At 33.8% G+C, this 14870-nt stretch overlaps 1 protein-coding gene across 5 annotated transcripts in view; it reads right to left on the bottom strand.

The window, feature by feature from the left end:
- Positions 1 to 1905: 1905 nt before the first annotated feature.
- LOC128155341 (protocadherin-9-like) overlaps positions 1906 to 14870 on the bottom strand; it is a 42789-nt gene continuing 29824 nt past the window's right edge. For 2 of the 5 annotated variants that reach the window (XM_052816998.1, XM_052816996.1), the window contains exons 3-7: positions 6575 to 9419; positions 4477 to 4521; positions 3491 to 3611; positions 2540 to 3237; positions 1906 to 2431 (exon numbers count right to left, since the gene is read on the bottom strand). In XM_052816998.1, coding sequence (XP_052672958.1) covers positions 2798 to 3237; positions 3491 to 3611; positions 4477 to 4521; positions 6575 to 9280 — 3312 coding nt within the window. In that variant the 5' untranslated portion in view covers positions 9281 to 9419 and the 3' untranslated portion in view covers positions 1906 to 2431; positions 2540 to 2797. Of the gene's footprint in view, positions 2432 to 2539; positions 3238 to 3490; positions 3612 to 4476; positions 4522 to 6574; positions 9420 to 10526; positions 10923 to 12333; positions 12567 to 13470; positions 13777 to 14870 lie in introns of those variants that run through there. The other 3 variants (XM_052816999.1, XM_052816997.1, XM_052817001.1) reach the window with 3 other exon arrangements.

Here is a 14870-nt window from a genome sequence, read left to right as displayed (position 1 = left end):
AAGAGAGCAAGTTATCGCTCTTACCACTAAATTTGACAAGCTACATTTTACTAAACATATATTTTTAAAGCTTTTGATAATTTTAATCAACCAGTGGATGTAATACTTTTATACTGAAATCTTATAATTTATTTATCAATTTTGTAACTGGACGTTCTAGATTGATTTTGTAGACTGGAATCCTGTTTTTCTCTCTCTCTCTTCATACGTTTATACAAAATTAATTCCCTTTCGGACGGAAATATACAGTGAACCGGAGTCGTGCATGTTCCACTGTAGATCAGTTTTTAGTATCGACCAAATAATTATATTTGAATGTTTTCCTCCGTCATAAAACAACACATGTTTACAGACTGAGGGTGAAAAAAAAAAGAAACTGTAAATGAAAAATAAATCGACGAAACAGCGTACTAGGACATAATTCGCCAGTTCATTGCCATCCCTGGGATCTATAGGGTTACACTTCTCTTAGTCCGAAATATCTGACGGCCTTTTTTAACGATTTTGATATTTTACATGCTAGGAATGTAAAATATTAAAATCTTTAAAAAGGCCAGGAAAACGTCAGATATTTCGGACTACACTACTCTCAACATTAAGAGCTTTTAGTTCATTTCAGTTGATTCGCTCAATCCAAATAATTTCGTACAAGAGGAACATATAGATAGAATACACCAAAATACAAATCTACAGAGGTATACATATTGGTACTTTTCGTACAGGAAATAGATATGAATAAAAAGGGACATATTATAAAATCAATACTTATGTTAGACTATGGTATAAAGGATCAAAATAGGAAAACAACTAAAAGGGAACAGACAGCATCATATATTAAATACAAACAATTTTCTTATCGATTTAGAATTATATTTGATCATAAGTTCAAAGAACTTTAAAAAACTGGTCTTTCCAATATTTTGTGTTTATATAGATATTTTTTCCTTTTCTCTTCTAGGACCGAACATTCTAAAATATAATGAAATTCATCGCCAACGAGACCTTTATTACACAATAACATAGTACATGTATTGTTATACCATTCGCCTGTCTCTACAGGGAGACGATGGTTTGATGTACGAAATTTTATTTTTTTTCTTAGTTTTACAGATGAAATATCGAGATACTTCTCAAAGCTAAAATGAGGTTATAAAGTTTTATACATATGACCTCTTAAAGAACAATTTATAAATATCATTGGACCATATTTGGACAATTGGTATTTTAATCTTTGATTAACAGTAGCGGTTAACCATTTTTAAATTGACCAAATATGGTTGTGCCAGACATATTGTAGCCCTCATATGCTCAAAATTCATTGAATACAACATATCCATGGACTTTTACAAATGTATTAAATGTTGTGAAAATAAATAACTGTACCATGTATATACAACTTTGTTTTCAGGGCTTAATTATTCTTGTAAAAACATAAATATACATGTACAAAGGGCAGCGCACTGTTTCACCATATATCATAAAATTTGCTGTTTTGCTTCTTAAATTAAGAAATGTTTTCAAATACCGGTAATTCAAATGTACACTCTCAATAATGTCTAGATTTTCATGGCCATAAAGTTGCATAATGTTGGCTACTAGTATTTATGCCATAAAGAAAATTGATAATTGTATTACACGAATTTGAAATCAGACCAAAAGGACATATATACTTCAACTTCAGTATTTATGCCCATGGTCCTAAATAACAAAGAGATTTCGTCACTTGATCCCATATTTTTTTTTCAAATTGTGGTTTCCAAACTTGCAAAACATTTCATTGTCTTATAAAATTAAAAGTAATCTTTCTAAAATCCATTCATAACACTTTAATTGCACAATTTTTCTAAAACAATTATAAAAGGTTATCAAATAAATAATAATAATAAAAAAAAAAAACACCAGCAATTTTTATTTCAATTTTATTTTGTTATATTTTGATCATATTATCAGTAACATTCCGAGGCTGCCATTAACAACATTATGCATACATTTACATGTATCTGTTTTCCTTATAGAAAACACAAAACAACAGGATTTCATGAACTTTGTTCATCTCATGACAAACATTAACAAGAAGAGATAAAACAAAGTCAAACTCAATATTAAACAAATCATATTCATCAACACTTATTGCTGAGATATAAAATATTGCAATAGAGAAAAACACATTTGCGATACAAAAATTAACTGAGATCTGTTATATACTAGTTAGTATCTAGTTGGATTATTTTCTCACTCCACCATATATAGATATAATGAACACAGATTTATTGTACACCACACGTTGATGCCTTTTCTCCTCCAATCATCCAAAGGTTAGTTTTAATACTGGCATGCTAATATGTGAACAGGTTTTCTTCACTGATACCAATTCCGATATCGTTTTATCCATGCAGAAATCTCCCCAGGCTCTGCTATGCTGCCATCAAAGCTACAAGAGAAAAAGAAAAGATTAATAAGGGTATCTCTTGATATTTTATCCAATGTTTAGAAAACATGAAACATATGCTACTATAGAAGCATTGAGATGACGACTTACCATATAAGAAACTGTTGCAAAGGAATTTCATTGGCCAATTTCTGGGCGAGTAGTCACAGTGCAAGCAGAGCATCCTGGGAGTGGGTGCACGTTGCCTGTGTTAGCATTTCCTTGCAGTTAGTGTCCACATATGGTCGATAGCACTTAATGTTCACAAAAAAATATATTTGGTTCATCCAATTAACAAAATCTTTGGTTAAAAAGTCATTATTATTAGTATCTCACATTTTCTAACAATTTTCGCAGTGTTTTTAACAACTACACAAACATATCCCTGGGTCTGTTATCGAAACTGTCGTCGATTTCATCGGGATTAATGGTGTAGCTTCCGCTGGTTGTCGTACACTCGTCATCGTCACGGCTATGAGCACTGTGACTCCCCAGCGTCGTGTCTTTGGAATAAAACAACAAACTGTCGTTCATTCTATCACCTTGGTGATAACCTGTCCATGCAGGAATTGTGGGTAATTTTTGCACATTGCAACTGTTTTGTCTATTAACGGTGTGGTTGTCTGACCACAGAGAATTGATACTCGAAGTTAATAAACTATCATCAATGTATTTGGACACTGGCAGGTTGGAAGATGTGGAATTTAAGCGCCTCTCATTCGGCAGTGTGTTAGAATGGTTGTTGATTGGTTCTTGCATCATGAAGACACCGTTTTTCAAGTACGAGGGCTGTAGAGGTATTCTTTTATCTGCAAAGTAAAGAAAAAAGATGTAAAAATAAATGAGTACAGTACATACATATATATTCACGGATTAAACATACATGAATTATAAACAAATAAATGCAAGGGAAAAATGTATTAATAACTATATACAATAACAATAGCTTTTCTTATATTCTGATGAAATATGCATAAAACAAAAGTAAATAATCAGTAATTAATACAAACTTGTATGGAATTCATGTATTTAAACCCATGCAGGGAGATGTAAGATACTTACCCATATTGTTATTGTGGTTGTGACTGTTGAAATCTTCCTCTGATCCCCCGTGTCCACTGTCGGATGGAATTGTCTCCCCTGATATTTCACTAGGGCTCTCCTCTGTATGAGACTTTGGATTCTGTGATAACAAAAGAGAATTATTTAACACACATCATCATAGACATAATCATAAATGTTATTTAAATTTTTTTTTTTCAATATTCTTATTTTAAAATTTTCTGAAGTTTTTATGTGTGAAATTAATATTGGACTTCCCAGGGAGTTTGAGCCATGTATTTTGAAAAAAAAATCATCAGTTATGGTGCCAGAGATATGCTACAGCTCACATCACACTAATACATTGAAAGGCCAAGAATTATCATATTTTCCCCCTTTAAGATTTTATAATTGAATCTTTAAATCACACTTTTTCACTTTTCTTCAGATGGTCTTTTGATTTTCTAAAGACATTAAATAACTCCCTTTGACTAATAAAAAATTAATAAACTGTATATTTTTACCTTAAAAATCTCTCTTATAGTTCATGGCAATTCTCAGTGTTTTTTTTTTTTACTAACAGATACCCATAAGTTTTAATATTTCAGTTGTTAGAAATATTGACAGAGGATAAATTTTCATTGATAAAAAACAGAATGACTTTCACTTTTATTCCCTTTTTTAAATTTCTAACAATAGAGTGTGTTTCTAGGTAGCACCTGCTTGATCAGAAAACCATATCAGAAATTCAAGAAAAAACCAAACGTATTTTCACATCTACCCAAGCATGTGATGCTTTCATTCAAAACCAGTGACTATATTTCAATTTCAATCTTCCAACAATTTTTGAAATTGAATATTCATCCCATCAAAAGATTTGGTAATTTCATAAGTTTAACATTTTGTACAAAATATAGCTAGTGGTACATCCAAGTTTCATGAGTAAATTTTCTAATTTATTGTATATTTTAAAATTTGTTAAAATCAAATATTTCAAAGATAATTACCTGTTGGTTGTGGCCTGTGTATTTTCCTTGCTCATTTCTACCATTCTGGAAAAAAAATGAAAACATACCTTAAAATTTCATTTTTTTTAAAAATCAAAATTCAAACATATTATACAATAAATAGTACCAACAATAGATTGAAATTTTAAAATAAATTGAATGTTAGGATTCATATACATGTATATAAATTACACCTAAAACTGCATAACACATTTTTTTTTTTACATATGGGGATGGGGGGGGGGGGGGATAGGAAACTTAGTTTGGACCATTGTCTCCTACACTGAAGGAGCTTGATCGGTTTCATTCCAGTCCTTCCAAAGATTCCCAACAGTACAAACATTTCCCTTACTCCACACCTTACTGTTTATCATCCAACTGTTGGTTCAGAGAGTCTCCCTATCTAACCAAAGCAAACAGCCAGTAGCTGGGACACTTTCTACCCAACCCCGAGAAGATTCGAGCAATTCTTGTAGTTGTTGGTAAAATCGGTATTTGATGTCATTAATTTTGCGACATCTGTCTAAATGTGATGGTTTCCCGACTGCGAGGTCTTATCTTGTGTCATGTGAATCATGCATTCAAATAGAAACTGTAATATTCCAAATCCAGGTGCTTAATTTTTCAAAAATTATATTTATCTATACCTACTTAACTTTTACTTAGCAAACAAAATTATTTTGTTTATATGAACTTGTGAAGAGATGAGACTGCAGTTCTCAAAACAAAACAAAAAGTGTCTCTTTTTGACAAAAACTATTATGCAACAGTTAATCAGATAAGCTAAAAGTGATCTTTCCTTATCAAAGCTTTTGTAAATGATTTGTGAAAAGACTGTTTATGCCACAAAAAATATCTATTTCACCGTCTTTGAGCAGAAAACGATGCATTTCAGTTTTAAATAGAAAAATGTCCTCTAAAAACTGTTAAAAACACCCAACTTGATGCCAATGATAAGTGCACTGCGTCTACAGAACTTTTTTACCAGCAAGTAAAAGAAATTGGTTTCAAAGAAAAAGTATCAAATTTCAATGAAGAGACAAGCAGAAGATATTCTTCAAGATTAGCATAAAAACTGTGTTGTTTGTGTGTGTTATTTCAAAAGCTGCAAGTCACTTGGTTTAGAAATACTGTAGTATTGAATAACAGCGACAAACATTACAGTTCGTTAGAGGAAACAATAGCTTCTTTGTTTCAACTTTTGACAATCTCCAGGCAGATATTTTTTTTAAGGAAAACTCTCATAAAATGACAAGAAAACCTCTTTTAAAAAATTTATTTTTCCCATGTTTGTTTTTTACTTCATGTCTTTTTTCTTTCCTAGATCTTAAGACTACAGTTAATAAAATATACCTTAAGAGTAGTATGAATTTTTTAAATTTTAACACAAATTTTATTCAAATTTTGATTAAAAATAAAAAAATTACATGAGTCTACTAAAAGTAGTAGAAAATTAAGAGCATAATTTTATTTCAGTTTTTGAAATAAAATTTGTAATAGCGTCCTATTTTTTTTTGCATGGCCTTTTGTTCAAATCCATAGTTTGGAACCAGATTTCTAAAGAGAAGTCAGATGTTCACTGGACCTTAATTGTCTACTGGTGCTTTGTCTTACCGCAATAGAAAATTTAAACAAAATCAAACAAAAAAGAAAAGGAAACGATATTTTGAAAAACTACGATCTTCAAGAGTTGTGACCAAACACAAAGACGTAGATCCCTCACAGAGATAGGCTTAGGGGGTCAAACGTTCCTTTGTGTCCCCCTTTTCACTTCAATCTTTGGGGAGATCTCAGTAAATAGGACACCGGTTCACACTGTTCTGATCTGTTTACCACCAAACTACCCGTACATGAGGTTACTACTAAACTGGTGGTTTGTAAGCCATGCTTTTATGACAAAATACATACATGTATACTTAACACGGATTGGAATTAATTTTTGTACTATTATACAAGAACTAAAATCATTTAAAAAGTAAAATAAATGTGAACTACCGGTAGTAACATAATGTTATCCTTATCAATGTATAATGCATGTACATGTATATTAATTAGAGAGATAAAAGTACACAAGGAAATAAACTGTAGAACAACTTACTGGGTGTCCAGTCATTTTCTCCATCAGCTGCTGCTTGGTAAACGTGTCGTTTTCCTTGGAGAAGCTGACTCTTGGTCTGGATTTGTCCCCAGGGGTCCCGTTCTGATACAGGTATGCTGGGGGTCTGTCATACAGGGCAGAGGTTGGGGATCCCGAGGCCAGGAAGGGGGGTCCATCGTCTTTCATCTTGTCCTCATTCTTACGACGCAGCATACAGATGAGGGCAATAAGAGCCACAGACACGACAATGGTCACACACACCACAATAACCACTATCAGGATATTCTTGTCCGAGTCGTTCGGATCTGGTATAGAGCTAGCGGTAGCATTCATGTACTTGACGATGATGTCCAGATCTCGCTTGGCCTCTAGGGCCTCGTGCCCATTATCACGCGCCCGGATTTTCAGATGAAAGGTATAGTCTTGAGCAACACTGACTGCTTTCCTGAAGTGGAGACTTCCGGTATCGTGGTTCAGATAAAAGATTCCGCCTTCATTGCCACCATCTATATAAAACATGACCTTCCCATTGCCATAACCATTGGTATCTTCATCCAAATCATAGGCCTGTATGGAAGCTATGATGGACTCTAAGGGGGTTGTGTTGGGTATGATGATGGTGTGGTTATCAGTGCTTGGGAAGATGAATATTGGTGCATTGTCATTTTTATCATTGATGTTGATTGTAACATGAGCAGTTCCAGTTAGTGAAGGGTCTCCTTTGTCTACAGCAAGGACTTGAAAGTCATAGCGGTTCAGAAATTCCCTGTCCAAAGACTCGTAGGTCTTGATCTCACCTGAAGGGGAAACAGTGAAAGGAATAACTGATTTGTTGGAATAATCCCCCGAAATTGAGAAATCAAATTCTCCATTTTTGCCCTCATCCTTGTCCACTGCTTGGACTGCTCCAACAAAGGATCCATTGGGCAAATTTTCATCAACAGAGAAGACAAAGTTGGCCTTCAAGAAATTTGGAGGATTGTCATTAACATCTTCAATATCCAACCAAATGTTGGCTGTGGTGTTCTGTGGTGGTGTTCCATGGTCTGTGGCTCTGACGGTGAATGTTATATGTACTGATTGCTCCCTATCAAAGTCCACATTAGCAGTAACAATTCCTGTCTCAGGTCCAATAGAGAATCTGTTGTCTGTTGGTGGCTCAATGAAATACGAAATCTGTCCATTTTTCCCAATGTCTTTATCTGTAGCAAGTACTTGAATAATCTCTTTCCCTCGGTTGTTGGTTTCGTTAACTTTGGCATTGTAGTAAAACTGGGAAAACTTTGGCGGATTATCGTTGGCATCCAACACATTAACTGTAAACTCCAACACGCTATCCAATACTGGTGTGCCCTTGTCAGCACATGTGATCTTGATGTGATGAGAGCTTTGGGTTTCTCTATCCAAGTAATGCTGGATGATGACCTTGTATCCATCATCCAAGCTTTGGAGACCAAAGAAAGTGTTAAAGGTTCTGCAAGTCACCTCTCCATTTGGACCAGTGTCGGAGTCTTCCACAATGACGATGGCAATGGCTTGCTCCAAGAAAGCATCTTCTGAAACGCTGACAGTGTTGTTTCCTTGATCAGTCGAAAGGAAGTTGATGTTTATTTTAGGAGCATTATTTCCGGAATCTTTGACTGTGACATCCAGCTGAGCAGTAGCATACCTGGGAATATCTCCCTTGTCAGTTGCTTCCACAATGATATGGTATACTTTCCCATGCTCGTATTTCAGGTTTCCAATAACTTTAACTGTACCAGTTTCATTATGGATCGAAAACAAAGTAGCAATTTCTTGCCACTGTTCCTGAAACTTCTTGAAACGAAATTCAATTTGGCCATTTTTACCAGAATCTTTATCACTGGCATGGAAAACATAGAAAGGGGTGTTTACAGCAGTGTATTCTTCGATGGTCACAGCAGCCTGTGACTTATCAAAAATGGGAGAATTGTCGTTTTCATCTACCACGTTTACTTCCAGTGTAAAGGTGCCTGTTCTTTGAGGATTTCCACCATCTCTGGCAAGAATGTGATACACGTAAAGTTGTTCACGTTCATAATCCAAGTTCACATTGGTCAAGATGTTACGAGAAACTTCAGAGATGGACCTAATTTCTTCCATTCTAAAATCCATAGAGGCTGAACCTGAAGGTGTGATCTGGTTGAGCTCGTAGGATTGCACCGAGTTATTGCCCCCTGTGTCATAATCTTGAGCCGGTTCCACTCTGTACACACTCTTGTTAGCAGTGGTGGATTCCGGTAAACTGAGCCGAATAAAATTAGGATCGAACTTTGGACTGTGATCATTAACATCAGTAACATTGACTTGAACATTGATTTCACCAAAATAACTGGATGCATAACTTGTCACAACAATCTCAAAGTTGAATACACACTGTGGTTTGTACTGACAAGCTGAGACTTTCTCTCTATCTATCACTTGGTTAGTAAAAAGTTGACTAGAATTTGAAAGGCGAAATAGTGAAATAATGGGCTCCTCTTTTTTCTTGAATGTGAACTTGAGGTTTGGGAGGGAAATGTTGATCTTGGCTGATAGGCCTATCTCCTGCTCCAGACTCCCTATCAAAGTGTTATTGGGAAGATCTTCCTTCAGATGAAATGTCACAAAGAAGGCTTTCTGCTGGGTCCAAACACTTGCCATAATGGAGGCGAAAGTAAAAAATGAAACAATGATGCGCTCCATGTTTTTTTTCCACGGTATAGAGAACTGATGCTGTGTGGAAGATCTTTGTGAGATTTAGGAAGTTCTCCAATTTTCTTTTTTCCTCATTCTTGAAGACAACTTGGCCTAATTTGACAACCAATAGCTAGAACACATGCACCTGCAAAAAAAAGAGAAAAAAATTGCATCAAAATATACAGATATCTTTGATATTTTAATTCTTATCAAGTCTTCATTATAGCTTCCAATTGCTTTATTACCCATTTAAAACAGTTTTCCTTTGCAAAGATAAAATGAATAATCTTAATCTACATTGCAGATTTAAAAATATTGGTTGGTCAAGTGCTTTTTGATAAAACTTGGGTCTATTCCTAGCTACAATTCTACCAGGTGAAAAGTCCTATCAAACAAGAGTCGTCAACAAACTCATCAATACAAGCTGTGAAGTAGGATTACCTTTTACCGAAATAGAGAAACATTAACAAGTGTGGATATTAAATCTTCAACACGATCCCGTCGCAAATTTGTCTTTTTGCCTCTTTGGGAGGTACACTTGTGTATCGACTTTCTAACCACCTGGGAAGAGATCGTAATACTTCTCTTCCTGCCAACACAGATATCGCACGCTTTCTAGTCCTTTGACTTGATTCACTGATTCTTGTTTAACAGACTCCAACTACCCCTTCACTAAAAATCATTCCAGTGTAAATCACGGAGGGGGAAAAAGTGCCTGTCCTAAGCACAAAATCCCTTAACCTAAGAATACATTACAATCTCTGCGACAAAAGTGGTGAAGAGGTTTGTTCCTATGTTTGCTTATGAAGTGCAAACAGATCATTAGAACAAAATTGGGCTCAGTTTAGTTTTGATCCTTCAATATGACACCCAAGGAAGCAAACAGATACAAATTTTAATAAGTGGAAACTCAGAAAAAGAAAAGTATCGAAATCGGAACTAGAGAATTAGGTTTCTTGCAATGTCAACAAACCCCTTATCCTAGTCATAGAAGGCAAATACATACTGCATATATTGAACAGATGAATAATATCAGATAAAAAAGATACTGGCAACATATTTTAGGAATAGGTTTCATCTATAGCTGATATCAATACAATTAATTCACAAGTTTTGGCTGGTGAAAAACGAGGGAAAAAACCGGAATGGTCAGTAAACACAAAACTATTTTCTACTGGCTGAAAGAAAACCCAGTGTATTTAAACAAAACCCAGTATATGTACCATAAGAAATGGAAACAGAAATTACTTACAAAACAAAGAAAGACCCATACTCCCATTCAGAATTTTACAATTTCGCACAAAACAGAACGAGTCACTGTTGGCCATGTTTTCCCAGAGTACGCGATTTACTGGGGGTCTTCTGGCAGCTAGTGTTCCTGTACACAGCTCACCGCTTTACTGACCATGAATCGGAGGGGAGCATGACACCTCTGATAAAAACTTTACAAAGCGTTCATCCCTACTGATCACAAACAAGAGACAAGAACAAATGACAAAGAAATGTTGATAGCTGGCTGTTTGCATCCAATTGCGCAAATAAAAATGAATTTCAAGCAATGGCGATGATTGTTCTTCGAAATCTCTTTTCCGATTTAAAATAATTCCATTATTCAGTTTCAAAAATTAATTAAATTATGGCATGTCAAAATTAATTTCAACGTCTTAGATATAAATTATGTTATAAAATGAAAAACAAAAGCAAAAAAAATCAAATGAAAATAATTTACTTTTTTCTAAACCCCTCCTTTTATTTTTATTTTTTCCAGGAAACTCATTGCTTTGATTAATGATAGTATTATAAACTTCCCTATGACAGACAGAAATTAAACAAACTGTCATTTGTTTGCTTGTTTGTTACTCGAATTGTGCAAATTGTGGATAAGAACAGAACACGTACCGCCACTTCAGTAACGATTGGCCAAACATGCAAACTATCAGACCCCGCTTTTTCTCTCTATCGAATGCTTCATTGAGAAAGAAATGATAAGAAATTAATGCCGAAACAAACGAAGAATCAATAGATATCAGTTTTACACAACTCTGTAGTCAAGACGCTGGTTAAAAATATCATGTCTGTCCTGTGGAAAAGAAGATATAGCCCCTTCAAAATTATTCAAACATAGTAAATAAGTAGATATGCATATAATGTTTGCCCTAATTTTCCCAAAATGTTTCATTTGGTCAAACTCTTTGTTTCTTTTAATTTTTTGTTCTTTAAAACAGATAAATAAAATGATTTAATAACAAAAAAAATTATTCTATCATTGTGTTTTATTACATAAATTAATAAAATTAAAACTTGGGTATCTGAAAAATATTTTTGGTATACCGGTATTTTATAGCTATATTTTTAAAGGTGGAAAATGTACAAAAACAGATTTGTTGAAAAATGATACTGAACAATTTTTAATTCAGAATTCACAAATATTCCAAACGGTACTTTAATGTTTAAGACGTCCCCATTTTGAAATCAAGATCAATATTTGTGGAGACTTCATGGTAAATCTGTCATTTGTGACAACTCCAATCCATTCTGTACATAGTGTGAAGTAGCTCCTAAAGAATCATACTTAAGGCTTTCAAATCTTCTTCAAAAATTAATCTTTTGCTATTTTTACACTTTTAATATTTGGTTTCAAGTTTTTAACTATAACATAAATCATTAAATTTCATATCAACAAATATTTTCTTCAATACAAAGCAAATAAATTAACTTAAATCTTGAAATAGTTTTACAAATAGTAGATCAAGCTACATACAAATTTTTTTAATTGCATGTTTTAATTATGATCAGTTTCTATTTTATTTATGATACATATTATATATATCAGAGATAAGTAGCTGCTACATAATGATATTCTCAAAACAATTTGTTATAAAATCACAGATATATGACTAATTTGTACAATGGGGACATATGACTCATTGGTTTCATGCATTCAAAATAGTATCATAATAATTATTAAATTGAAATATAAATGTTGAAAACAATGAAACCCAAAAAACTTTTTTCTGAAATTCTCCCCCCACCCTCCCTGACTGCAGAGATAATCCTACCTGGGAGTGAGATTTATACCCAACAGAAGAATCCTGTACCACTTGCTCTGTCTAGTCCCCACAGAATGACTTTTGTGCTAGGATGCCCACCGATCTTATCCCACCATAATCAGTTAACACTTTTCTATGCCATCCTAAGATAAACTAGAACAAAAGCCCGGCTATCTGATGGCGAGTGAACCCATCTCTCTACCCGACCAATGGGACGCTTTAAGTGGGTTCTGACCTGGAACAGTTATGCTCCGTCCGTCCTGTTTGGTTGGATTATATCTGAATTTTTTTTACCGACAAGACCTGTATCATTTTTGTTGCATTGATTCTGAGAAGAAAAAAGGGTTTCAAGGGAGGCTTCCAAAAGGTTTTTTCTAAAATGCATTTTAAAATGAAAACTTATCTTGATCATAAAATTCTATTTCTCAAAATGATGACAAAAATTAAGGCGTAGAATTCTCACATGCAAATAAATTGAAAATTTCCCCTCAAATTAATTTTGCCTTGTATCTAAATTTTAAAATAAATTTTGATATCCCATTTTCCCAAATGTTCCCCTTCAGAACTAGGCAGACAGAATATGTCTTTTCAAAATTAAAAAAAATCATATAATGGCCTATCGTAATCAGTTTCAACGAATCTTGACAAACAATATATCACGTTTCTGTGATGTGGCGACAGGCATTTCAATAGCTTTGCTAGAGATACCAAAATTTCTTTTGTTTTCAGAGGTGTTACATTATTACAATTTTTGAACACACTGAAAAGAAGCAAGGGGGACACATGCATCTTTTGAAATGATCACAAATGTCAGTTAGCTCCAAACAAAGACGTGTTGAAGACCCGACAAGCTGCTAACATGATTTCCGATTTCAAAACACAAAAAGCACCTTACGTGAGTTGTATTGTTTTTATAACAATATATTCGTATGAGGTTGGTATTCCCTCGAAACAAAGAAGAACCTACTTTTGCAATCTATTAAAGACCACTAAAAAAAATCTAGAACAATTTTCTCCCCAATCCAACAACTTAATTTCAAAACTTAAACATAAAATATTATTATTAAAAAAATATATATATATATTTATGAAAAATAAAATTTCCAAGCTTTTTTTAAATACCACCACTTGTAAAATTATACTTACGATCTACATTAAAATTTGTTGATTTCTTAATACCCTGGACAGCACCTGGTTAACTTCTTGACATGACCATTACAGTTCATCCATGAATGGGATGATCCATCTAAAGTTACAGACAAATTTTCCCGCTGACTGAATCAGACTACCCAAATTATAGCTTATAATCCTGTCACTTCTATTATTTCCTGGCTGCACTACTGTTTAAGCCCGAATCTCAGTTTGTCAAGCTTAGGAAGAAAAACACATTTCCTTTCAGAACCGCCAATGACCCATGCGCAAAGATGACATTATATTTTAACGAGTCAGTAACTTTTTTCTGGACTTGGCTGTTTGACATTCATCAAAACACATGTTTTTTCTCCAATGAATTCTTATTTTCCCAGGAAGGTTTTTGTTCTTATCCTCTTATACACAGCTGTCTCATTAATTAAAATACTAGTTCTTAAAAAACCACATATCACTAATTAGAACACTAATATGGAGAAAATGCCCAATAGCAAAATAAGAAATATATACTATGGAACACATAATACTTCAAGAATAAATCTGGTATTTGAAATTTTAACTTTTACATTGGTTTAACGACAAACACAATGTAAGGTTGCCAACAATACTACTGATTTCAAACAAGATTAAGATTAGCATTAAAATCTCTAAAAACCTGTAATCTATCTTTTTCATTAATCCCATTACTTGAGTGGAACAAAACTAATTTCTTACTGGAGTAGATTATCTCTGTAATGGTACTTACAGGTTTGAAAGAGTTTTCTATGGGGTGAGAAAATTCATCTTCATACCGTCATAAAGAGAGTGATTTGAGTTCTTTAACAAGTACATAACATTGTACTTAGCTCAGGCCAAGAAGGCCTGAAAATAAAAAGTTGACAAAACCAAGAAGTTTGGGCCAGCGTTTGCAGTCAATTAAGGACAGATTAGAAACATGCCAAGAGAGATTAAATTATAATAGCATGAGATGTCAACACCACAGTACGACAAGCCCAGACCAAAGCAAAACCATAATCAGGGTCATTATTTCATTAAGCAATGTGAAAATTAATTTTTATAGGTATCTCCCCAAACAAAGATATTTTTTCGGGTTTATATGACCTTATTCAACAACCTAAAATCAAAATCATGTTGAATTGATCCAATGTTTTTTAAAAATGCTACATGTTTAATAAATTTTGTTTCAATCATGAATATTTTTAAAAAAAATCTATCACAATCCTGAATTCATGCTTTGATGTTATCCTAGTAAAGTTAACTTAAATAGCACAGTGGATCACATTTCATCTGTTAGAAACACAATATCACATAGGGGGAGGTGGGCATTGGGAATCAACTTCTCAGATTTCCCTGTAGTGGCACCACTTTGCATCATGCTTCAACAAGCAAACAACATC

Source organism: Crassostrea angulata, chromosome 7 (genome assembly GCF_025612915.1).
Source record: "Crassostrea angulata isolate pt1a10 chromosome 7, ASM2561291v2, whole genome shotgun sequence".
In the NCBI taxonomy this organism is placed as follows: Eukaryota; Metazoa; Mollusca; class Bivalvia; order Ostreida; family Ostreidae; genus Magallana; species Magallana angulata.
This window is presented reverse-complemented; position numbering and strand designations above follow the sequence as displayed.